General features: G+C 41.8%; 1 protein-coding gene across 2 annotated transcripts; it reads right to left on the bottom strand.

Moving 5' to 3' along the window:
- Positions 1-4008: 4008 nt before the first annotated feature.
- Positions 4009-25916, bottom strand: LOC127552254 (zinc finger protein OZF-like). Of its 2 annotated transcripts, XR_007951314.1 has the most exons (6): positions 23119-25916; positions 21804-21855; positions 13979-14105; positions 12263-12358; positions 7873-9690; positions 4009-5698 (listed from the first exon to the last, which is right to left on the bottom strand). XR_007951314.1 is itself a non-coding variant. In XM_051982860.1 (5 exons), the coding sequence occupies exons 2-5, from the start codon at positions 21831-21833 to the stop codon at positions 8441-8443; spliced, it is 1503 nt and encodes a 500-aa protein (XP_051838820.1). In that variant the 5' UTR covers positions 21834-21855; positions 23119-25916; the 3' UTR covers positions 4009-8440. The 2 variants fall into 2 exon arrangements, 1 of the variants encoding a protein (XP_051838820.1); XM_051982860.1 differs by having other exon boundaries at positions 4009-9690.
- Positions 25917-26000: the final 84 nt, after the last annotated feature.

Here is a 26000-nt window from a genome sequence, read left to right as displayed (position 1 = left end):
AGAAACTAGGCATTGACTCACACTTAACACTGTACACAAAGATAAGGTCAAAATGGGTTCATGACCTAGGCATAAAGAATGAGATTATAAATAAATTGGAAGAGCATAGGATAGTTTATCTCTCAGACTTGTGGAGGAGGAAGAAATTTGTGACCAGAGGTGAACTAGAGACCATTACTGATCACAAAATAGAAAATTTTGATCATATCAAATTAAAAAGCCTTTGTACAAACAAAACTAATGCAAACAAGATTAGAAGGGAAGCAACAAACTGGGAAAACATTTTCACAGTTAAAGGTTCTTATAAAGGCCTCATTTCCAAAATATATAGAGAATTGACTCTAATTTATAAGAAATCAAGCCATTTTCCAATTGATAAAGTCAAAGGATATGAACAATTTTCATATGATGAAATTGAAACTATTACCACTCATATGAAAGAGTGTTCCAAATCACTATTGATCAGAGAAATGCAAATTAAGACAACTCTGAGATATCACTACACACCTGTCAGATTGGCAAACATGACAGGAAAAAATAATGATGAATGTTGGAGGATGCAGGAAAACTGGGACATTGATGCATTGTTGGTAGAGTTGCGAACGAATCCAACCATTCTGGAAAGCAATCTGGAATTATGCCCAAAAAGTTATCAAACTGTGCATAATTTGATCCAGCAGTGCTACTACTGGGCTTATACCCAAGAGATACTAAAGAAGGGAAAGGGACCTGTATGTGCCAAAATGTTTGTGGCAGCCCTGTTTGTAGTGGCCAGAAACTGGAAATTGAATGAATGCCCATCAATTGGAGAATGGCTGGGTAAATTGTGGTATATGAATGTTATGGAATATTATTGTTCTGTAAGAAATGACCAGCAGGATGAATACAGAGAGACTTACATGAACTGATGCTAAGTAAAATAAGCAGAACCAGGAGATCATTATACACTTCGACAACGATATTGTATGAGGATGTATTCTGATGGAAGTGGATTTCTTTGACAAAGAGACCTAACTCAGTTTCAATTGATAAATGATGGACAGAAGCAGCTACACCCAAAGAAAGAACACTGGGAAATGAACGTAAACTGCTTGCATTTTTGTTTTTCTTCCCCGGTTATTTTTACTTTCTGAATCCAATTCTTCCTGTGCAACAAGAGACCTGTTCAGTTCTGCACACATATATTGTATCTAGGATATACTGCGACATATTTAACATATATAGGACTGCTTGCCATCTGGGGGAGAGGGTGGAAGGAGAGAGGGAAAACAGAAGTGAGTGCAAGGGATGATGTTCTAAAAAATCACCCTGGCATGGGTTCTGTCAATAAAAAGTTATTTAAAAAAAAAAAAGATGCATTGGTTCTGACAGACAGGTTTTATAACCCATCAGAAGGACAGTTTCCAGGGTGAGCAGCTCCATTATCTTTAGATAATTGCCAAGTGATATGGAGAGATCCAGAAAGTGGTGAATTGAAGGGACAAGATAGGTTACCTGATTGGGGGAGAGGGTTTAATTGTATCTCTACAGATGGAGAAATCATATGGGTGCCAACAAACCATATTCACCTTGTCCATTAGAATGAGAAGAACCAAGAAACAAAGGAAAAGGGCCAAGAAACAGCAGATGGTTCCATGTTTGACTACATGTGCCATTAAAAAAGCATGGATATTAACCCAATATGTATGGCAATTGACTTATGAACATCAAAAATCGTCAATGAGACTGCTGCAGAACTTCAAAATCTTCAGGAATCATTGGATTCCCTGACACACGAAGTAATGGACAATAGATTGGTTTTGGACTATTTCTTGGATGCTGAAGGAGATATATCTTTGACTTATTTATATACCCTCTTTGTAGGACTTAGGGACATGTATAATTCCTCATGTTGATTCTTATTGTCACATCACTACTAGCCTGTGTTACATTACTATATGCTTGTGTAATAACTCCCATGCAGATGGATTTATGTATACCGGTTTCAAGTAAGACCCTTCAGCTCAGAGAAAATCTGCTAACAATATTTGGTTTGCCTCCCCATTTCCCTTTAGTGTTCTCATCTTCCTTACTGAGAAGTCAGGAAGGGCATGACCAACTGTGTTTTAAAACAAAAGAAAGCAGGAAATGTAGAGGATCACAAATATTGGAGAACACTGAGAAAAGTATACTTGAAGCAAAGACACTTACAACACAGTGTTTATTCAGTATGATTGATGAGATAATGGTTCTCTAGATCCCAGATACTTAGCACTTAGTGTGATGTAATAATTCTACAGATGGCACATGTTCAGTATGCTTCAGTGATGTAACTGAACTAAAGTATTTTTTTTTATTTTTTATTTTTTTTTAATGATTACTTTATAATGACAACATTATTCCTTGCACTCGTTTCTTTTCCGATTTTTTCCCCCCTCCCTCCCTCCACCCCCTCCCCTAGATGGCAAGCAGTCCTTTATATGTTGGATATGTTGCAGTATATCCTAGATACAATATATGTTTGCAGAACCGAACAGTTCTCTTGTTGCATAGGGAGAATTGGATTCAGAAGATATAAATAACCCGGGAAGAAAAATTAAAATGCAGATAGTTCACATTTGTTTCCCAGTGTTCGTTCTTTGGGTGTAGCTGCTTATGTCCGTCATTTATCAATTGAAACTTAGTTAGGTCTCTTTGTCAAAGAAATCCACTTCCATGAGAATACATCCTCCTACAATATCGTTGTCGAAGTGTATAATGATCTCCTGGTTCTGCTCATTTCACTCAGCATCAGTTCATGTAAGTCTCGCCAGTCCTCTCTGTATTCATCCTGCTGGTCATTTCTTACAGAACAATAATATTCCATAACATTCATATACCACAATTTACCCAGCCATTCTCCAATTGATGGGCATCCATTCATTTTCCAGTTTCTAGCCACTACAAATAGGGCTGCTACAAACATTTTGGCACATACAGGTCCCTTTCCCTTCTTTAGTATTTCTTTGGGATATAAGCCCAATAGAAACACTGCTGGATCAAAGGGTATGCACAATTTGATAATTTTTTGGGCATAATTCCAGATTGCTCTCCAGAATGGTTGGATTCGTTCACAACTCCACCAACAATGCATTAGTGTCCCAGTTTTCCCACATCCCCTCCAACATTCATCATTATTTTTTCCTGTCATCTTAGCCAATCTGACAGGTGTGTAGTGGTATCTCAGAGTTGTTTTAATTTGCATTTCTCTGATCAATAATGATTTGGAACACTCTTTCATATGAGTGGTAATAGTTTCAATTTCATCCTCTGAAAATTGTCTGTTCATATCCTTTGACCATTTATCAATTGGAGAATGGCTTGATTTCTTATAAATTTGAGTCAGTTCTCTGTATATTTGAACTAAAGTATTTAAGGGGTGAGAGGACTTGAAATAAGCAGACTCAAGTGTGTGCTGAAGCTTGGTCTCAGACACAGAGAAGATGCTAGACATTAGAAAAAATGGGTACAAGTCTCAAATAATTTACAGTCAATATGGACATATAGACCAATTCAAAAAATTAAATTAAATTGTCTAATAATTTAATTTGTAAAACTCCTTGACCTTTTGGTTCTTTCCAAATTCAAACCACCCTTTTCTTGTTTCTCTTCTTTCCCCCCACAGGATTGTGTAACTGCTATTACAGAAGAGCTTCATTTAAGTAATGGCCATCCTATATTAGTAATCAGCCCTTTTCCCTTCTTGCTCAACTTGATGGAGGTCTTTTGGCATTTTCTGGGAATCTCCATACTCCTACAGTGCTCCACATGTGTCCAACACAAGGATCATCCCACTTCACAATGAGGTCATAGACCATCCTGAAATTCCCTCCAGCTTTGCCCTTACTCCATATATTTCTTTGGTAATCTGCTGATTATGCCAAAGTGATCCAATATTTCTCTCCCAAGGGAATCTGGAACCTCTCCCATAACCAAGAGGTACCCCTCCACCAAAGGAGCTTATTGATACTGAAGAAAGAGGCCAGGAGCTTTATGATGGTTATAAAAGTCCTTTAATAATCAAATAGTTTACTTCCATAAGGGCACAGCCTAAAGTGCCTACCAGATAATTCAATGGATTTCCACAAAAACCCAAAATTGTACCATGGTAATTACAGAAACAAACCAAGGGAGCAGTTATAGAGCACCATTGCATATATTAATGCAATTTTAACTAAGCTTTGATTTACTGCTCAATACTGAGCCTACTTCTAGAATCTGTGTGCAACACCTGTGCTTCTGGATACTGGCCTAAACAAGCAAAACCATGTACTGGCCACTGTGTCCTTATTTAGGACCTCCTTGTTATGACTTTGATTGATAGGGACTCCACAAGTCTCTGAACTGGTCAGTTTGAATAAGTTCCTAGATCACACACACACAGAGTTATTTGCTGGACAGTGTCCTTGTAACACTTTCACTAATCAGGACCCACAGATCCACAACAAGTAGGACTGGTTGGAGATATTCCCCCAAGAGGGGAAGACCAAAGGCGAGCAGTCAGAAGCTGCTAGAGAAGGACCAAAGAGAGAGGCTGGCAGGTTGGTGGCTGGATGTAATCTTGGTTTTAGTGCTGGAGGGAGCCGGAGGTGATGGAGTCCATATTATGTAGATGGGTAGATTTATAAGGAAGAATTCAATTGTTTTGAACAAAAATACTTAAGAAACACTATTTCCAGGAATGTTTGGCAGAAATAACACCAGATGTTGTAGAGCTGAATCGGGATAATTAAAGGTATAGAAGATAATAAATTTCTTTGCCATGAACTGATTTGCAGCAGGTGATAAAATAACAATTCCTTTGGAATTAAAGTGTTTTATGAAGGTATTGCACTTTTAAACTTAGCTCAGTTTTCCTTGAACTAAAAGTGACTGATGGGAAAACTGAATTTTTACATTTAATTGAGAGCAACACTGAACTTTTGAACTCATGAGTTTCTTCACCCAAATTGTTGCTGGTCCTTTGTTTTTGAAGAGTACAGATGCTATGGGGATGGGGTGAGGCAGTCAGTGGGTGATGTCTTACTTTGCAATTAAGTTGGATTTCAGGGAGGCAGAACTGTGCCAAGTCAGTCTCACTCTGTCTTTTAGTCATTTGAGTCCAGTGGTAAGACATAGGTCAAGACAACTGTTAATGACCTCTCATTTCTACCTAATGAACAGACTAATTTATATTCCAATTTGGTGTCACTTTTGGCAGCTGCTGCTCTTCATCTGTCTAGCAAGTCAAAGGTTTATTGATCAAAGCACTTTCTGAACTCTTTTGGGATAGTCTCCATCTTTGATACTTCTCATTAAGAATTACAGGACATGAAGAAAAGATGAGCTAGTGACATGGTAAGGAAGAGGAAGAAATGCATCACATTGGATGTGTCTTCTGGGTTTTGCTTATGTGATGGAGAGGCAGACGTGGATGTTTTGATATCTACCTTATTGTAAACAATTTCCACATTCACAGATCTGGCCATCTGACACTGTTCAGTCATATTGCTTTTCTTCTTTTGCTTACCTCAGTCTGCCTTCTTTCACTCATTTACATATCCCATGCTTCTCTGAATTCTTTATATCCACTGTTTCCTATGGCACAGCATTCCAGTAATGTTCATGCACCACAATGTGTTCAGACAGGTTCCAATTGATGAGCATCTATTTTCTCTTTTGCATCTGCTTCATTTTTTTCCTACCAAACCAACAAAGACTGCAATAAATATTTGAGTGTAGCAAGAACTTTTCTTTCTATGACTTGCTTAGAGTTGTCTCTGAATCACATAGTATGGATATCTGATCACTTTTTAATATTTAATGTTAAATATTAAATTCCCAATGACTTCCCAGAATACTTGGACCAATTCACAAATACAATGTATGTACTACTGTGACTAATTATACACACCCTTAACATTGTCTCTATCTTTTCTTAACTCTGCTAACTTGATGGATGTAAGATGTAACCTCAGAGCAAATTTTTCCTTTTTAAAAGCATCTTGAAACCTATTTTCTGCATGAACAAATATGGTAAGAAACTTATTTCATTAGTTGCATAGAGAGAACTGTCCGCTTACAAATGACACACAAGTCTTCTAACTCAACAAAGACTTTAAAACCAACAAAAAGTTTAAAACTGCCTACATCTTGCTGCCTCTCCAGATTACCAATCATACTCAGGTTTAGTGAAGTCTTCTGGGTCATCAGCCCAAGTTGAAGCTGATTACCTAACAATATGCGGCAACGAGGGGTAGGATTCATCTTTAAGCTGCCCTTTCTTTGTCTTCTCAGGTCTGTAATATAAAAGGATTTAGAGCTGGAAGAGATCTTGAGGATCACTGGGCCTAATATCCTGTTTTTCCGATGAGGGAACTTAGACCCAGTTAAGTTAAATTTCTTTATTGAGGCCATAGAGGTAAAGAGCTAGAATTTCAACTCGTGTCCTCTGACTACAAATCAAATAAATGCTCTTTCCTTCCCATCATGCTACCTTTTAAGTAGGTGACCAGGTGGAAAACAAGGATCCAATATGGCCAAGAAGCTATCTGCAATCCCTCGTCATTTTTTATTTCCCCTTCCTCATCCCCCTCCAATACTTATAGCTAGAACACCTGGAGTTTGGAAGGCATCAGCACCACACCTTCTCCCAATGTTCTCTGATTAGAATTCCACTTTTCTCTTTGTCCTAATACCGTTACTTTTAAATGAGAGCAAGGTCCAAAAAGATATTATTCTGCAAAAACTGACAATACTAAGTAAAAATGGGCCTAATTTAGGCCATCCTACTTTCCTTTTCTCCAAAGATAATGAAGTATTTACTCTGCTCTCATACACCACAGCCATTGTGCGACAAGTCAAATTGGGAAAGGAAAGGAGTGACAAATGTGTGACCGTCACCGTTTGTAAACAGAGCTGATAATCCTGTAGTTCTTTGCCTGCCCTGACCAGACAACAGTTTAAGAGTCATTACAAGCATGTATTAAACATGTTCCAGGTGCTGAGCTAAGCACTAGTGATAGAAAGAATGGTAAAAGACAATCCCTGATGAGAGGGAGAGAAAACACACAATATGGACAAATAAGGCATCTATTTCTACAGAGCTACCATGGGAAATAATCCACAAGAGACACTGACAAGTTGGAAGATATCCCAAGAAGAACTGTGAATATCAAATGAGGGACAGTTGAAAAAACTCACAATGATTATCCCAAAGAGAAAACTTGGTGGGCAACATGAAATAGTCTAAATATCTGAAAGGTTGTTGTGTTAAAGATGAATCCCACTTTTCCACTTGACCCCAGATGGAACCCTGAGGAGCGATGAGGGAAAAAGAGGCAGATTTCAGCCTGATGTGATGAACAATGTCCCATTCATGAGCTGCCTTCCTAATAAGAAATGTCTGTGCAGATATGAGTTTGGATTTCACTAAATCTGAAACCCCTTCAAGTGACAAGAAGACAAGAGGTTGGCTTTGGTCTTCATTAGCACCCAAATGAATTTCATTAGAAACCTTTCTTCCTATCTATTCTATCAGGATTTTTCTGAAAGAATAGAGATTTCCCATAGTGCTTCTTGAATTGCTCCCTCATATCTAACATATTGATCTATAAATTGGAAACCATTACTCTGATGAGTGGGATATTATGAGTACCTAGGACATTCATGGATTTGTAGAGTACATGTGACAAACAAAACAGATATCCATCAATCGAAATTTAGTTCACTTGGATTTCCTTTTCATGCTGGCAGAATAGGAGCAACCATGGGAAGTTTTAAAAATAGAAAGTGCAGAGCCTCTTGCTGGGTCCAACAGGAGCCAGAAACTATCTCAAGTCCAAAAGAAGTTCTTTTATTGCCTCAGACACTGACCTGAATGTTGGTTTAATTCATGTAGAACACAAAATTCTCCAAATAGGCCCCATTTTTATAGCCTTGATGAAACAACTCTGATTTCTTCCCTTCAGCAAATAATGTTCACATAATGCTGACACAAGGTCTTTTTCTCATTCTGAAGACACGGTATTTCTACAATCATAATATGCATTTTCTCATTCAGTTCTGCAATCGAGCAAATTCCTTCTCATTCTTTTTTGTTTTGCAACCTGACAGGTTGACAGGAATTATTTTATTTATCTCACCATTCTGTGAGTTGTAGTCTCACCCAAATTTAACCCCATGTTCCAGACAAAGGTATGTCCTCACTGCGCACATTCTAAGATTTCACTACAAATCCTCTGATGAGAGGGTACTAGATGATCCCTTGCAAAAAGCCTGCACACAATGAATTCCCAGGAAATCGTTCCCAGAGTGAATTTTCTGCTAAGAAGCTCCATTTCAATGCACTTCCTCATTCAGGCCAGTTATAAGAATCCTCTATTTCACATAAACTCTCTAATGATAAAGGATTGACTTTGGCCTGACAGAAATGATTCCAGTTTTAAGGTTTCTTTCGAGTGTGAATTTTCTGATGTGCAATAAAACTTTCTCTCCATGTAAAAGCCTTTCCACACTGGTTACATTCATAAGGTTTCTCTCCAGTGTGTTTTTTCAGATGTACAACAAGACTTTCCTTTTTTCTAAATGCCTTGTCACACTGATTACATTCATAAGGGATCTCTCCAGTGTGGATTCTCTGATGTCGAGTAACACCTCCCTTTTTCCTAAAGGCCTTTCCACACTGGTTACATTCATAAGGTTTCTCTCCAGTGTGGATTCTCTGATGTACCGTTAGGGATCCCCTTTCTGTAAAAGCCTTTCCACACTGATTACATTCATAAGGTTTTTCTCCAGTGTGGATTCTCTGATGTCGAGTAAGACTTCCCCTCTCTGTAAAAGCCTTTCCACACAGCTTACATTCATGAGGTTTCTCTCCAGTATGAATTCTCTTATGTAGATTAAGTGAGCCCTTTTCTCTAAAGGCCTTTCCACACTGGTTACATGCATAAGGTTTCTTTCCAGTGTGGATACTCTGATGTCGACGAAGATTATTCTTATGTGTAAAAGTCATTCCACACTGATTACATTCATAAGCGTTCCCTCCATTATGAATTCTCTGATGTTCAGTAAAACTAACTTTCCCGGTGAAAGCCTTTCCACACTGGTTACATTCATAAGGTTTCTTTCCAGTGTGAATTATCTTATGTGAGTTAAGTGGGCCCTTTGCTCTAAAGGCCTTTCCACATTGATTACATTCATAAGGTTTCTTTCCAGTGTGAATTCTCTGATGTCGACGAAGATTACTCTTGTGTGTAAAAGCCTTTCCACAGTGATTACACTCATACGATTTCTCTCCACTGTGAATTCGCTGATGTTCAATAAAACTAAACTTCCCGGTAAAAGCCTTTTCACACTGGTTGCATTTATAAGGTTTCTCTTGAGTGTGAATTCCCTTATGTTCCATAAATTCTGTCCTGGATGTGAAGATCTTTTGACACTCATTACATTTATAAGATTTTCCTTCAGTGTGGACTTTCTGATGTGCAAGAAGATGAGCCCTCCGTGTAAAAGTTTTTCTACAATGCTCACAGGCATAATGCTTCTCTAAAGGATAGATTGTCTCATGTGAGACACAGATTTTTCTCGATGTGAAGTCACAAGGACCATCACTCATCAATATTGGCTTACGAGTTTCTACCAACCAAAGGCTTGGCTCTGTAGAAGTTTCCTTCAATTCAAGTCTGATATCTCCTGGGAAAAAAATGCAAACAAACAAACAAAAACTAAAAATAAAACAAATGCATAGACTGAAGAAACATATATATATATGTATGTATATATGTATATTTCTCTCCTTCCATCAGCAGAACATAAACTCAGTTACTTTTATTTTTTTAGGCAAAGAGAAAAATCTTAGATGGGCAGAACCAATCATTTCAAAATCTTATTAGCTTACACATCCCAGGGATGACTTAATTTACCATGAGCTTCAAGTACAATTACATTGGATATTTCACAATAAACCTAGTACACCACAGGAAGTACCTCCATTCTGTTATGTGCACAACTCAGGGCAGCAGCCCAGAATAACTAAATGATTTTACCCAAATACCAGCAGCTAAGACAAAAATTCTAACCCTTTGAATGAGCATGCTCCATCTATAATACTTGACAAATTATTTCCATTTTCAATCTTTCATTGTTTGTACTTTCAATCCTGTATTCATAGCTAAAATGTCATTTGGTGCCTATACACTAGTCAAGATTTCATTTTCTAATCTACCTGTAGGTACAAGAAATTTCCCTGGGGATCACTTTCAATTTTTTCCCTATTAAGTTATTTGACACCATATTCAGAATACCAACACTTTTTAAAAAACTTGATCACTGAAGAAAAATGAAAATCCTAACATAATTAAAAAAAGAAATTCATGAAATTACCCATGTCTGAAAATATGTCTTATATAAGAATTTGAGTTCTCCATCCTATGATATGGAAGTGAAAAGAATGATCCAAAGAATTTGACCCCAAAATTTATCTGTACCACCTTAAGTGGTACATAATTATCTGATTTGGTTAGAAAGATATTTCTCCTCTGGGGCAACACATTTCCACCTGAATAGGTTTTTCTGTGATTCCAAAGGATCATGATTAGGAACATCCACCAGGTGGTGGGGACTGAGCAGTATTTCCATCAAACTCTGATGGCTTCTAAGTGCAACAGGTTCTTTCAGATTCTCAACTTGACATCAAATAGTTTCCAGGAAGGTTAGACATTCAGGTACAAAAGGGCCCCCGGCCTGCAAAGTCCCTTAGTGGCTCTCTCTCTGCACCAGAGCAGTTCTCTCATTCCTGGGTTACCTCTTTGTCACGTCTCATCAAACCCATGATCACCAAATCAAGATGTTACCTGGGTCTGCCCTCTTGCAGCAGTGCTGGCAGACTATTGAAAAGCATAGTCATTGGGTACAACAAAGACCACCATGAAATCATCGTGGATGATCACAACCCTTCTGCAAAAACACACCTTAAAGTGCCATTCGCTGAAATGTTAAGGCGTGTTCTAATTTCAACTTAGCCTATGTGTCATTTCTCTACTATCTGGCAGTTTCTCAAAGGAACGAGTTTGCAACTTGGATGGGTCATTCAATAGAGTTTCAGTGAAAGTATACTTTATTAGGTGTAAAAAAAAAACCAAAGTTACATCTGAAGAAATTCGATACTTTGGAAAATGCCATCAGCATTCAGAGAGAGAGAACCATGGATACTGAATATGGATCAAAAAGAAATGCTATCCTTTCAAAAAAATTTCAATTTAATATATACATTATCTAAAAGAAAACAGCAACACGATGCAATATTACTAACTGACCTTTGGGGCATCTGCCATTTAATATAATGCATACCATAAGGCAATGCAAATATAACTCTTTTTTCATGGTAATTAGCAATTGATTTTGACTGCTTAGGATTTAAAAGAATCAATTTCCACCACACATGTGTGTGAGCATTTTCATTACATGCTATTTCTAAATCAAAACACAGCTAGTGGTGCAGTGGATAGAAAGGCCTTAAGATATGAAGACCTGGGTTTTAACCCCACCTTAGTCTTGGGACCTCTTCTTGTTGTTTATGAGATCTTGCTTCAGGTTGTTTATCTGTAAAATGGGTTCTCATAAAGATAAAATGAAACAATACTGATAGAGTGAAGGGCACACAGTAGGTGTTGGATAAATGCTAGTTCTTCCTTTTTTAAAATTTTGACTACTTCCTCCCAATTTTGCTCTCCTGCTTAAACCATCATTATCCTCACCCACTAGTGACTAAGTGCGGCACTGAACGTGGTTTGAATGTATCTGGAGCACAGTAGGTTTCTACCCAGGTGTGCTGCTTGCCCCACAAGGTCACAGCTCGGTTCCTTGGAGGAGGGAGCATCCTTGGTTCCTAGGCTTAGTCCAGGGCCTGGCATGTAGCAAGCATGTAAATGCTTGCTAACTGGAAATTTTAAGAAAGATAATTTCTTGATAGTTGAGTAATTCCTTTAGTCATTTTGGGGAAAATTCCATGCCCCCAAATTCCAAACAATGGCTTCTTAAAGAATCATAGATGATCACTGGAAGCGACCTAAAAGGCTCATTTCAACCTAGTCCATTTTACAGTTGGGGAAACTGAGATTCAGTAACTGGCCCAAGAAGCCACTACTGAGAAATATCTGAAAAAGAATTCCAAGGCTGCTCTTTCTCCCTCAAACCCAGCATTCACTTCCTGGTAACTCCTAGAAGCCTCTGGTAACTCTCATATTCCTGCTTTCACCTCACTCACCTGGAGAGCAGCTCCTCAGGCCTTCTTGCTCCAGCATCCAGGGGAATTCCCTTTGCTTAAAATAAGAGATCAGGTCTTCTCTGGGAACTGGAAGCCCTGGGCATGGAAATCAGGGAGGGATGAAGAGAGAAGTTTGAAATTTAGGTCTCTTTAGGGAATGGGGTGAGGATCCAGAGCTGCTCCATTCTCAGATTCACCCCATTATGTTCACACATACGAGTCTATACTCACTCATTAGTGCTTATTTAACCAAAATTATCCTGTTGTAAAACTTGTCCTGAGAAGGAGCCATACCCTCTGAGCCCACTGTCCCCGATCCCAGCAGGTGACATTCTGGCAGAAACTTCTAGCCCCACGATTGGCAAAGGGGATTCTTGAGCCAGAGCAGCCTGGAACCTGAGCAACAGACCCTTGGTCGTGACACAAAGAAGGATGGATTCCTCCCAGAGTACCTGTTATCTACAAGTTAGAGGAGATCTACAAGGAGAAAGAGTTGGGCATAGAGCCAAGAATGCCTGGGGTTAAAGCAAGCCCCAATTAAGAGCTGTGCATCCCTTGGTAAGTATTTAAATTCTGTTTACCTCAGTTTCCTCATTCAGAGAAAGAACCGAGGAATAGCAATCATGCAGCATATATACATACATACTTCTACAAACACACACCTCACTTTATATAATGGTAGCCATCTCTAGGGTTGGTACAGGCAAAGGGAAGCAAAGAAATTTCCTTAATTACTTTGTTCTCTATTTGAAAGGCAAACCGTTTGTTGGAGATTTACACTTTTGTGTGCACTTATCATTTTTGATTGTACCATGTTATGGAAATGCTTCTTTTATTCAGTAAATTAAAAATAAAACTAAATATTACATCACTCTATCCTCACAATAACCTTCCAAGTTAAGTGAAGTTATTGTGTAATGCTATCATGGGAAATGTTACTTATGTGTGGCTACCATTACACAGAAATAGGCGCGAGTTGGTATAAGTATGTATGTAATCTATATGATTTCTATTTATCGGTTCTCTCTCTGAATGTTGACAGCATCTTCATTTGTCCTTTATGGTTAATTTGGGAACCTGGAATAGTCCAAATATCAAATTTCCTCCCGTTTTTAAAAGAACATTGTTCCTGTACCGAAAAGAACGCACACCTGGCAAACAGGAGGTAAAAATGGTGCTCATCCCTTCCATTTCTTTCCCACTATGGTGCTGGAATTTGAGGGCAGTAAGAAGGAAGATTAGGGACAAACAGCAGGACAGGGGATGCTTTGGGCTACAACCTGACGCTTGCTACAGAGAATATTCTAAATACCAGACACAGGCCAAAGAGTTATGGGTCGTGAGGAAAAGCTGCTCGAACTGGTTACAGAGCTTTGGCAGATAAAATTCATGTCCAGGGAGAGGATCAATGAGATAAACTTCTCAGATTAGTCCCATGTCTGAGACGCTTCCCTACTGCTTAAATATTTCACCTCAAGTTACCTCAAACTTCTAAGAAACACCTTCAGGAGCAACAAAGGGAGCCCTCAGGTTCCGATCATACAGTGCAAAGACCTCTGCAGGAACATCGGCCTGCAGGACAATCTAGTTTCTTGGACATGGGAGCCCAGCACTCTTCCCTTTTTGGTCACTGATAACCCCCCCAAACCCTGCACCCCAGGAAATGAAGATATGCTCCTTGATTGAGGATTCAGTTACCCAAGGAAATGTCCTTACCCAGGAAGAGCAGGTTACGGGCATTTTCCAACATGACGTCCTTGTACAGCTCCTTCTGAGGAGGGTCCAAGAGGCCCCACTCCTCCTGCGTGAAGTCCACGGCCACATCCCTGAATGTCACCAAGACCTAAAGCACCAAAAGTTGTAAAATGCAGAACTGAAAAACCCTTCCGAGTTAACGTGCTCACCTCGCACCAGCTGAAGCACAGAGGTTGGTCGGACCCTTTATGAATGTCACTCAGTTCCTGGAATCATGGTCATTAAGACTGAATTTTGAGAGAAATTTTAAGATCAGGTGGAAGAAAGCCGAGAATCGTCCTATTACAAAAGGTGTCTCCTGCAGAATCAGGAAGAAAGTTTGTTTTGCTTTTTCTGTGAGGTGGATAGATCTGTGGAGGAGGACAAGAAGGTGATGGGGAATTGCCTCCTCAGCAGAACTGATATGTCATATATTCTCAAGAAGATTCTGCAAAGAAAAGCTGGCAAGTAGCGTATTCTGGGGCACAAAAGGTTTATGTGCTCACTTAACCAAGAACAAAAGTAAAGAAATGATGTCTTCTGTTTCCTGGGAAGCTGGGACTTCTGATGAGAATGTGGAGGGGATTCCAAAGTGGGAGGCCCCAGAACCTGGAGCGCACTGAGCGGTCGGAGACGCTGTGCAGCCAAGCGAAGCAGAGCTGTCTGTCCTTCTCCCAGGGTCCCTCTGGCAACGCTGAGGTCACGTACAAAAATTGATCGCACCCCAAGTGGCCAGGCCTGGGTGGCGCTTTCACCCCTTCCTGGCCTGCCCCAAAGCCCAAACTGCTCCCTCAAAGCTTTGCCTTTGGAGAGGTGGTGGAGGGGGCCACTGCTCCCCTTCTTGCCGCACCATTGGTTGTCAATGGCGACCTCAGCCGAAGTCAAACGGAGCTGAGGATGCTTTATCCCGTCACATGGGCCTTTAGCCTCCAGCCTGCAGGACCACCTGGAGACTATCTTATCAGGTCCCTGCTTTTTCCTTTTAGCAAATTTCCTTAATCTGAAAATGTCGTCATTACATTCCCAACAGTCAGACAGAGGAGCATTTGCCCTCGATGTGGCGTCTATGTGTGTGTGGGCTGTAGGAAAGAAGGTCCTTGAATGTTCCAAAATGGTGCAAGAAGGATTGGGTGTTGATCCAACTGGGCAGGGGACCTAGCTGCTGTTCTACTGATGACTGAAACTGGAACAGAACCACCTTCAGGGTGGGTCGGGGGAAGAGAATTGTAGCACGATCAGCTCTTGGGGGGGGATTTGAGGGGGACGCTTCCCAAAGGGGCGACTGTCCCAACTCTAGCTTTGGGGCCTGCTCCCCAAGAACACCCACTGCTGATAACAAGTGTTCTACATCACACTACGTCTGATGCTACTGTGAAAACTGAGCATATTGCTCGTAGTACAAACGGATGGACTTTTTGTATTGATCTCAATGATATTTTCGCAATCAAGATAATACGATTGAGATTAACACCAAAAAACCTCAGAAGCTGAGCTGCAACACAGAAGGAATCAGCTCTCCGGCTCTCGTGCTAATCTTGGTCCAACAATCAGCACCAAGAGAACTCGGGTGCTCCATCAGCCAGCGCCACCCGTCCATGGGGGGATCCGCCCATTGTGGCCTGGGGAGGAGTCCCAAATGCCACAGAGGCTTCTCCTGCCTTGGTGGTGCGCTCTCTGGGGACATCCACGTGCACTGCCAGAGTCAGCTCAGCATGGGGGGCTCCGAGGGAACGGGTGGGAGAGGAGACGCGTGAGAGCCACGAAAGGTGCAGTATGTCCGACCTCACTGGTGTACACCTGGGAAACCTGGCTCCCGGTGCTATGCCAGGAAAATAGATCACTGCCATTTCCAGTGTCTCAGGAAGGTTCTGAAGATCCCCTGGCAAGATGAGGTACCGGACCCCGAGGTCCCTTCTCAAACTAAGCTGCCCAGCATCCAAGTCCACTGCAGAGGGCACAGCTCTGTCAGGCTGGCCACAGGGTTCAGATGCCGAATGTACGCTTGCCAAAGAGCTTATTTTATAGAGAACTCGCATGGGGCAAGTGCTCACACGGAGGTCAGAAAAAGCAACAAAGTCACTCTCAGGGTCGCGCTTAAGAACTATAGCACTGATTGGGTGCCCCTGGCCCAGGATCGCCCAGCATGGCATGCCCCTCCTCAGAGAAGGTGCTGGCTCTGGGAGCAAAGCAGAATTGAAGCAGCTCGGGAGAAACGCGAGATGTGCAAATTAGAGATGCCCCAAAGGTTCACAGGGACTCACTGTGTCCGACCTGTGGGCAAGCCTTCCGAGCTCGGACCCAAGATGGACAGTGAGGAGAGGGAGAGAAACCCTTGTGGGAAAGGACAAGAAAAATGGGTGAAATTTTCAAAAACACATGTATTGAACAGGACTCACTGAAGGGGAAAAGAAGAAGGAAATTTACAACAGTAACAGAAAGGAAAAATGAGGAAGACATGTAGAATGAGATGAGAGAGAAGGAGAGATGAGTAAATGTCTAGTGCAACTGGAACTAAAAGATTTAAGGCACCTTCTAATGGGACAACATTTCTTTGCAATACATAGTATTTCTACAAAAGTCAACCATTAAGGTACAGAGAAACTGCACATAAGTGGAAAAAGGCAGAAATGACCAATGCACCCTTTCATTCCATAATGAAATAAGAATAGAAACTGGGTCAGGAGCCATCAACAAAAGATGCAAACCCAAATGAAGATGCAACAGTGACATATTAAATAATGACTGGATTAAAGAACAAAAATATCAGAGAATTGGTAACTTTCGAAAAGAAAACACTGATGATGAAATCATTTCAGTATGTCAGGGATTCAGGGGGAAAAGATAGACTTTCAGTCATTTATTAAGAATATAGAAACATATGAACTTTATTGTTATTTTTTCTAGGTCATTAAAATAGTGTTTTGGGAATCTGATTGGTATAGAGCTAAACAGATTAGTTTAGATAGTATTGTCATCTTTATTATATTTGCCCACCCTATCTAAGAACATTTAATATTTTTCCAATTGGTTAGATCTGACTATTTTTGTGGAAAGTGTTTTGTAGTTTTGCTCATATAGTTCCTGATTTTCCCTTGGCAGATAGATTCTCAAATATTTTATGCTATCGACAGTTACTTTAAATAGAATTTCTCTTTGTAAATCTTAACTGTTGGATTTTGTTAGTGATATATAAGAATGCTGATGACTTATGTGGGTTTATTTTGTATACTGCAACTTTGCTAAAGGTGTGGATTTCTAATAGCTTTTTAGTAGACTCTCTGGTGTTCTCTAAGCATACCATCATATCATCTGCAAAGAGTAATAATATGGTTTCCTCATTACCTACTCTAATTCCTTTAATTTCTTTCTCAACTCTTATTGCCAAAGGTACCATTTCTAGTACAATATTGAATAGTAATGATGATAGTGGGCAACCTTGTTTCACTCCTGATCTTATTGGGAATGGTTCCAATTTATCCCCATTAATATGATGCTTACTGATGGTTATAATTAGATGCTACTGGTTATTTTAAGGAAAAATCCATTCATTTCTATACTCTCAAATATTTTTAATAGGAATGTATGTTGGGTTTTATCAAATGCTTTTTCTGCTTTTATTTAGATGATCATATGATTTTTGTTAATTTGCTTATTGATATGGTCAATTATACTAATAGTTTTCCTAATATTGAACCAGCCCTGCATTCCTGGTATAAATCTTACTTGGTCATGGTGTATTATCCTGGGGATGGTTTTCTGTAGTCTTTTTGCTAATATTTTATTTAAGATTTTAGCATCAATATTCATCAGGGAGATTGGTCTATAATTTTCATCTCCAGATGAAAAAAATTCATCTGGAAGAACAAAAGGTCAAGACTTTCAAGGGGACTTAAAAAAAAAAAAAACTCAAATGAAGGTGGCCTAGCTGTACCAGATCTAAAATTATATTATAAATCAGCAGTTACCAAGACCATTTAGTATTGGTTAAGAAACAGACTAGTTGATCAGTGGAATAGGTTAGGCTCATACTACAAAATGGTCAATAACTTTAATAATCTAATGTTTGACAAACCCAAAGACCTCAGTTTTTGGGATAGGAATTCACTGTTTGACAAAAACTGCTGGGAAAATTGGAAATTGGGATGGCAGAAACTAGGCATTGACCTACACTTAACACCATACACCAAGATAAGGTCAAAATGGGTTCATGACCTAGGCGTAAAAAATGAGATTATAAATAAATTAGAAGAACCTGTAGAGGAGGAAGGAATTTGTGATCAAAGAAGAACTAGAGATGATTACTGATCACAAAATAGGAAATTTTGATTATATCAAATTGAAAAGTTTTTGTACAAACAAAACTAATGCAGACAAGATTAGAAGGGAAGCAATAAACTGGGAAAACATTTTTACAGTCAAAGGTTCTGATAAAGGCCTCATTTCCAAAAATATATAGAGAATTGACTCTAATTTATAAGAAATCAAGCCAATCTCCAATTGATAAATAGTCAAAGGATATGAAGAGACAATTTTCAGATGAAGAAATAGAAACTATTTCTACCTATTAATAATCACAGAAATTCAAATTAAGAAAACTCTGAGATACCACTACACCTCTGTCAGCTGGCTAGAATGATAGGGAAAGATAATGTGGAATGTTGGAGGGGATGTGGGAAAACAGGGACACTAACACATTGTTGGTGGAATTGTAAATACATTCAACCATTCTGGAGAGCAATTTAGAACTATCCTCAAAAAGTTATAAAACTGTGCATACTCTTTGATCCAGCAGTGTTACTACTGGGCTTATATTTCAAAGAGATCTTAAAGAAGGGAAAGGGACCTGTATGTGCAAGAATATTTGTGGCTAGAAACTGAAAACTGAGTGGATGCCTATCAATTGGAGAATGGTTGAATAAATTGTGGTATAAAAATATTATGGAATATTATTGTTCTGTAAGAAATGACCAACAGGATGATTGCAGAAAGGCCTGGAGAGACTTACATGAACTGATGCTGAGTGAAATGAGCAAGATCAGGGGATCATTATATACTCCAACAACAATATTATATGATCATTAATTCTGATAGACCGGGCCATCTTCAGCAATGAGATGAACCAAATTAGTTCCAATAGAGCAGTAATGAACTGAACCAATTACACCAAGCTAAAGAACCCTGGGAGATGACTAAGAACCATTACATTGAATTCCCAATCCCTATATTTTTGCCTGCCTGCATTTTTGATTTCTTTCACAGACTAAATGTACAATATTTCAGAGTCTGATTCTTTTGTACAGCAAAATAATGGTTGGACATGTATACTTATTTTGTATTTAATTTATATTTCAACATATTTAACATGTATTGGTCATCCTGCCATCTAGGGGAGGGGGTGTGGGGAAAGGAGGGGAAAAACTGGAACAAAAAGTTTGGCAATTGTCAATATAAAATTACCCATGCATATAACTTGTAAATAAAAAACTATTATTATAAAAAAATAATAATAATAAAAAATAAAAATTAAAAAAAAAACAATTAAAGAGATTAATGACCGGGGGAGGGGGGGAGGAGATTAAATCACCTTTCCATAAAAAAAAAAAAAAATGATGTAAATCACTATTTTTGAGAGAAATGCAAATTTAAAAAACTCTGAGGAACCACTTTGCACTTCTCAGATTGGGTAAAATGATAGGAAAAAATAATGATAAATGTTGGAGGGGATATGGGAAAACTGGGACACTAATGCATAGTTGATGAAGTTGTGAACTGATCCAACCATTTTGGAGAACAATTTGGAGCTATGCTCAAAAGGGCTATCAAACTCTGCATACTTTTTGATTCAGCAGTATTTCCACTGGGTCTGTAACCTAAAGATATAAGAGGGAAAACTACTGTACTGGCAGAAGAGGAAAGGGGATGTATAATGGGATTAAATAGATCACATGAAGAGGCATAAAAGACTAACACAGAAGAGGGAAAGAAGGGAGGGGGATGAGTATTATCTGACACTGGATCTACTCAGTTTTGGCTCTAAGAGAACAATTTAATCATTCAGTTGGGTATAGAAATTTATTTTACCCTATAAAGAAGTAGGAGGAGAAAGAAAGAAAAGAGAGGGACTGGATAAAAGGGAGAACAGAAACTCCAGAAGAAGAGGGTAAAAATGAAGGGGCAGAAAGGGTGATACAAGATAGGGCTGGTAGGGAGTGGGATAAAAAGCAAAACACTATTAAAAAGGGGCAGAAGAGAAAGAGAGAACAAAAGCATATACAGGGGAGAAAAGAGGATTGATGGGTAAAAGGCTGGAACGGAATCTATTATACTTCAGCAGAAGTTAAAAAAAAAAAATCTTGGGTAATCATGATTTCAAACAAAGCAAAAGTAAAAGTAGATCTAATTAAAAGAGATAAGGAAGGAAATTACATCTTGTTAAAGGGTATAATGAAGTAATCAAAGGGTCAAAATGTATATGTACCAAGTGGTAGAGCACCCAAATTTCTAGAGAAGATATTAGGCCAGTTACAGGAAGAAATAAACAGTAAAAATATATTTGTGGGGAACCTCAACATTCCCCTCTCATAATCACACAAATCTAACTGCAAAATAAACAAGAAACTAGGGAGGTAAATAGGATCCTAGAAAACCTAACTCTGACAGGCCTCTGGAGAAAACAGAATAGGAACAGAAAGGAATTCACCTTTTTTGTCAGCAGTACATAGCATTTAATTAGGGCATGAAATGTAATATTTTTTAGCTATGACGAATAAGAAATTTTATTTAGCTTGACTACTCCCTTTCTTTTTCTTGCTTTCTCAATGGCAGAAAGGGGAGAGATTAATTTTTGTTTCAAAATACCAAAATTTGAATTTAAAAAATTGAAGTAAACCAATACTTTTTACCCATATCTGACTACATAAGTAAAAATAAGATGGGGATAACGACACCTACATGCCAAAGTCTGTTGTAAGGATCAGGGGAGATATTAGTAAGGTGCTTAGCTCAGTATCTGGCCCTTAGTAGGTGCTTCATAAATAGGCAGTCTTGAAATTAGGTTACCAACTCACCTAACTGGCTGTCAAAGGTAGCACACTCCCCATTGATCTCATCACACTTGATGAAAGGGCCACCATCTCCTGGAGTTCTGTCCTTCCCCGATACATGGTTAGGTCAGTTCTGCTTATTTATAACATGACAAAGTTGCCCCAGGAGCAGACTCACAGAGTGGGCAAAGGCTCCACGTGCCTCCCTTCAAGCAGCGTTCTGCAGGGCTCTGGACAAAGCAGTGAGGCTGCCCGGAGGCCTCAGGATCCACCCCTGGGAAAGCAGGGTCCTGCAGATATGACAGATTTCCCAAGATGGCCCATTGCCGCCCCCTGCTCTGCTGACCAGTGAGCTCCCCCAGGAAAGCAAGGGGAGCCTTGGGCGCTCAGGCTAAAGAACTGCAGCGTCCTGACTGAACGCCCTCTCTCTGCTGTGCTCAGGTAAGCCTCCTGTTACAGGTGGGAGGGCCCTGCAGGTCTGCCTGTTCTGAACATGCAAACTAAGCCTTGCCAGGGGTCATCCCATCCATGAAGCTCTTCCAGGTCAAACCAGGACCTGCTGAAGGCGACAGCAGGGTCACAGCTTCCAAGAAATTGCCCCAGTCCCATGACTCACTGACGGGCTCTTTTCCTCCTTCCTTTCTCGCTGCTGTTCTCAGGGTCTCTGCCAGTGCCTGGGCTCGGCTTGGCCCCCATAACACCACCAGGAAACCGGGTTCAACAGTAACAGGGCCTGTAGGGCTGGTGTCCAGAACTGCACTCACCTGAGGTTGTCTGAGGCTCCCAGGGCCCATTCCCTCTGGCTCCAGGCTCCCTCTGTACATAGAAAAGTAACCAAAGTGACTCCATTGGTAAAGTTCTTCTGCCTGTCCCCTAGTCTTTCTCTCAGGTCCTGCTGCCCTTTCCCGGACCTTTATGGCCCCACAGACGTAGCAACCAGAGGTCCCAGGTAACCCAGGAAGATTTTTAATTTTATGTTTTTCTGCTATTAGACAACCCGGAGTCCCCTGGAAAATCCCTAAACAGAGGGCCCGGAAAAGCCCGTCTTCCCCACTTTCGTCCCAGACTGCCTGTCTGGGTGACTGCTCTTTGGGGTGCTCACAGTGTTCCACTGTCCCTCCGGTTTTGGGGCCTGCATTTGACTCCAAATCTGCGTGGGGCAGGGCTCGGGCCTCCACAGACTGGGCTGGAGAGGGAGAAGGGCCGGAGGGCTTTCTGGGGGTAAGGGCAAGCCCAAGGGGATTTCCAGAGGGTTAGGGTTAGCTACACAGGCCCTGCCCCTGCCCTCAGGGAAGAGACTCCACCCCACAGAAGGAAGGAAGCAGCAGGGACGCTCAAAAGTGGAAATGAGACTGCTCCCCTCCCTGTCTTCCTCTTCTCTCTCCTCTCCCCATCCTTCTACAGGGGTTCAAAGGGCTTGGGGTCCCAGGTAGGAGGAGAGCAGTCCCGGCCGCGATGGTTCCTGCTCAGCGCTCTCCTCCCCCCGGCTTCTCTGCCCTCCCACTAACCCGCATGGCCTTCTAGACAGTAGAATGACTACTTGATGGAGGAGGGCGGGCAGGGAAGGCTCTGGCCCTGGAACCACCAGGGAATGACTGCGCTAGCCAGTTTAAGGGCTCAGAGAGAAGAGGGGCCAGGGAAGCAGGAGGTCTGGGGAGCAGGGGGAGGCTCTGGAAGGCCAGAGAGACCGCTCTAGGTCCTGGCAGGGAGGTCAGGGCTACCAGAGCGGGAGCTGAGCCCGGGAAAGCAGGAAGCCTGTTGTCTGCCTGGGAGCTGGGAAGGACTTCGGGGCGCGCGCTGGAGCCTGGGCTGGAAGTCCCGGAAAGTGCAGACAAGGAGCCGAAAGCCTGAAGCAGACGGGAACCTGCCCAAGAGGTTCCGATAAGGGGAAGCAGGAAAGCGCGTAGGTCACTGGGCTCGAGGGGCGCTCCGAGGGCTACGAAGGCGGGACACTTAGATCGGGTCTGAAGGAGGTAAATCTGGGCGCTCACCCAGCAGCGAGGGGCTGCTCCCGGCGGAGCTGGAGGAGACTCAGCGGCCGCGGCAGCGGCAAGGGAGGGGGACGCGGCTCCGACCTACCTGGTGATGCAAGCACGGCTCTGGCCTCCAAGAGACAAAGCGACCGGAGCTCCCCGGGCCAAGAAGGAGAGCCCGGAGCTCCCGGGAAGGGAGGAAGACTCCCGCACTTCCAAGACTTCCGGCTTCCCGCCAACCCCTCGGGGAGGAGCTTCCTGGTCCTCAGAGCCCCGCCCTGTCCATCCCCCAAGGGGGTGGAGCCTTCTCTCCCGCGCAGGCCAGAACTGCAGGCCCCGCCCCCGCCCAACTGTCGGTCCCGCCCCCAGCTCCTCCCCATCAGCCACAGCCCCCGTTTCCTATTCTGGCCCCTCTCGCGGTTGCTTCTACAAACCCTCCTTGGAGCTCCTCCCTCCGTGGCTCCCAGACTCACCCACCTTCGGGCTGTTCCACGCAGCCACCTTCGACAGCCCGTTTTTTCCACTTCATCTTTTAACCTTCCTTGTCTTCATACTGTCCGTGTGGGACAACGACTCCTGTTACTGTAACCCAGCAGAAGAACTGAAGCGGAATAAGTTGTTAACCCCGCAAACGTGAACTGTTCCTTTAAACAACAGATGCAATTAAAGTTAAAGTAATTTCATTTAACTGAGGGGGGGGCAGAAGTTGGAGGGGGGAGACAAGCTCCAGCAAATGGGTTTTTTCTCTTTTCTAAGGAACAGCCACACCCAGAGAGAGAAGGGTGAGTTTGAGCCTTCACCTTCCCAAGCCAACAGATCACGCCAATAATTAGTAGGCAGTTTACAATCCTAAATTTCAGATGAACTACCCCAAATTCCAGTCAAAAACCTTCAGAAAGCTAAAGAGGAAGAGATTGGAAATCTAGATCCAGAACCAAACCCGGCAAGTTCACAAAGTACCCCCAGAGCAGGGGCAGGGTCCACCTCTCCTGCCTGTCCGACTCCACCTTAGAGCCCCAGAGGCATAGGTAGAAATCAGCTCAAATCCATGATCCCAACCTCTGAGGAGATGGTCCAGTCCGGAATCCAAGCCATGTCAAACTCCCGAGACCCCACCTCCAGAGAGGTCCCCAACAGTCTCACCCTGCCGTGCCCTGTCGGGAATCCCACCCATGTCCCTGAGGTCAAATCCTCTCCATCAAATCTGCCAATGGGGCACCCCAGGGCCACTACCTTCCTTTGGGTCAGGGTACTCCGTCTCCTGGTGTCTCTCCTAACTCCCCATGCTTCCCGACTCCACTTTTCCTTAAAGCTAAACCTAAATGTTCGAAGTCTTTTCAGGCTTTAGCCTGCTGGCTAAGGGCATGCACCAAGATGTTGGGCTGTTTCCTCTCTGACAAATGGCAAGTTCCTTAGGGCAATTTCACATCATTATTAAAACCCTTTTCTCCGCTCTCCCATTCTATTACATGGCTTCTCCCTCTCTCCAACAATCTGGCACATCAATAATCCTTAACAATTTTAGGATTCAATATTATAACAATAAGCCCAAATAACTTCATTAGCAATTTCACAGTTTTCACAAGGAATAGCCAAGTAGACATAACCAGCCCATCGGCAAAATGGATGGAACCTCATGTAATTTATAGGCAACTTTCTACACCAAATGAAAAAAAAAAAAAAAAACCTTATTTTAAAAATCGTTACTTTAGCTTAGGATATTCTAACTGTCAATTGCTTTTGCAAATCATTCTTTTTGTCCCTTGTTTTTCAAACCACCTTTCTTTAAAACACAAAAACAATATAGGGGATACAAGGCAAAAATTAAACAACCCCTGCTAGTTAACTCAATTTCAGGTGACTCCCCAGCATTTGAGAAGAGAAGAGAAAGAAGCTCTGTGGCGTCGAGAGAAGAATAAAACCAGATTCAAGGAGAAGACTTTTCCATTCTAAACCCTGTGATCCTACACATTGGCAGGGTAGGACCCAAACTGGCTTGCCCTTCTCTGTGTCCAGCATGTGGTAGGGAGGGCGCCTCTTGCTTTCCCTCTGTGAGTTTCCTTTCTTCCAAAACCCCTTTGGTTGGGCTGCTGTGCTGTCTCTCCGTTTCCTTGTTCCTGCTCGTCTCTTTGTCTCCTTACTGCGCGTTTTAGTCTGGGTAACATCACTTTCTGCCAGTGGATCTTTTTTCCGTGGGTCTTTCCTGGATTCTTTCCACTAGGGAAATCACTAGGGGGTGGGACTTTGCAGCTGCAGGCAGAAGCAGAGCCTGGGTTACTTCATGTGGTGGGGCCCTTTCCTGGGGAGGGTGGGAACAGAGAGCCCTTAACTGTCCCCTCGACTTGACCTGTTTGAGATGTTGCTTGTCCCTCATTCTGGAAGAAGACCATGACACCAGGGAGGTGCCATGACATTCAGGTAAATTGGGTTTAAGCCAGGGAGGGCCATGCAGAATCACCAGCTGCTCCTTTTCCTCCAGAGCTATCTTGTCCAATGGCAAGATTTAGATAAGATCCACTGGAGATGGCCCACATGGGGAAATTGATCTTGTTAAACTTAGATCTTTCGCAGATCTCTGTCTGAGGCACCACCCATTCAGTGATTAAGGATAAGTAGAATAGGTAAGAATGGAGGCAAAGAATGATCAGTCTGAGAAGAGACCCTCCCGGTTTCTGGCCCAAACAGAAACAAGTGCTATTGACATTCCCTCTGTCAGTCAGGGCTCAAACTAGGACCAACTGGGACTTGGCCTGGGACCCAAGACTGTAGGAGGGAAGGTCTGCAGCATATTTCTTCAGGTGACTACTGTAATCTATGGGCCTAGTTCAGTGGGGTTTTTCAGCATGGGCTCCCAAGCTAATACAGCTCTGAACTAGGAAAAATCCTTGCTTGGGTTCTCTCCAGGAAAATGTAGAGTCCCTCGTGGCCAGATTTTGCTATCTTAGCTCTGGCCAGAATATCTTACCTCTGAACTCCTCAAGAGGACAA

Source organism: Antechinus flavipes, chromosome 2, assembly GCF_016432865.1.
Source record: "Antechinus flavipes isolate AdamAnt ecotype Samford, QLD, Australia chromosome 2, AdamAnt_v2, whole genome shotgun sequence".
NCBI classification, from domain to species: Eukaryota; Metazoa; Chordata; class Mammalia; order Dasyuromorphia; family Dasyuridae; genus Antechinus; species Antechinus flavipes.
This window is presented reverse-complemented; position numbering and strand designations above follow the sequence as displayed.

Coding starts and splice junctions, on each gene's coding strand:
- LOC127552254 (XM_051982860.1), bottom strand. CDS start 21,833: ATGGGCCCTGGGAGCCTCAGACAACCTCAG. Junction 12,359..13,978: donor CCGTAACCTGCTCTTCCTGG/GTAAGGACATTT, acceptor TTCCATGCCCAG/GGCTTCCAGTTCCCAGAGAA. Junction 9,691..12,262: donor CCTGAGGAGCTGCTCTCCAG/GTGAGTGAGGTG, acceptor TTTTTTTCCCAG/GAGATATCAGACTTGAATTG.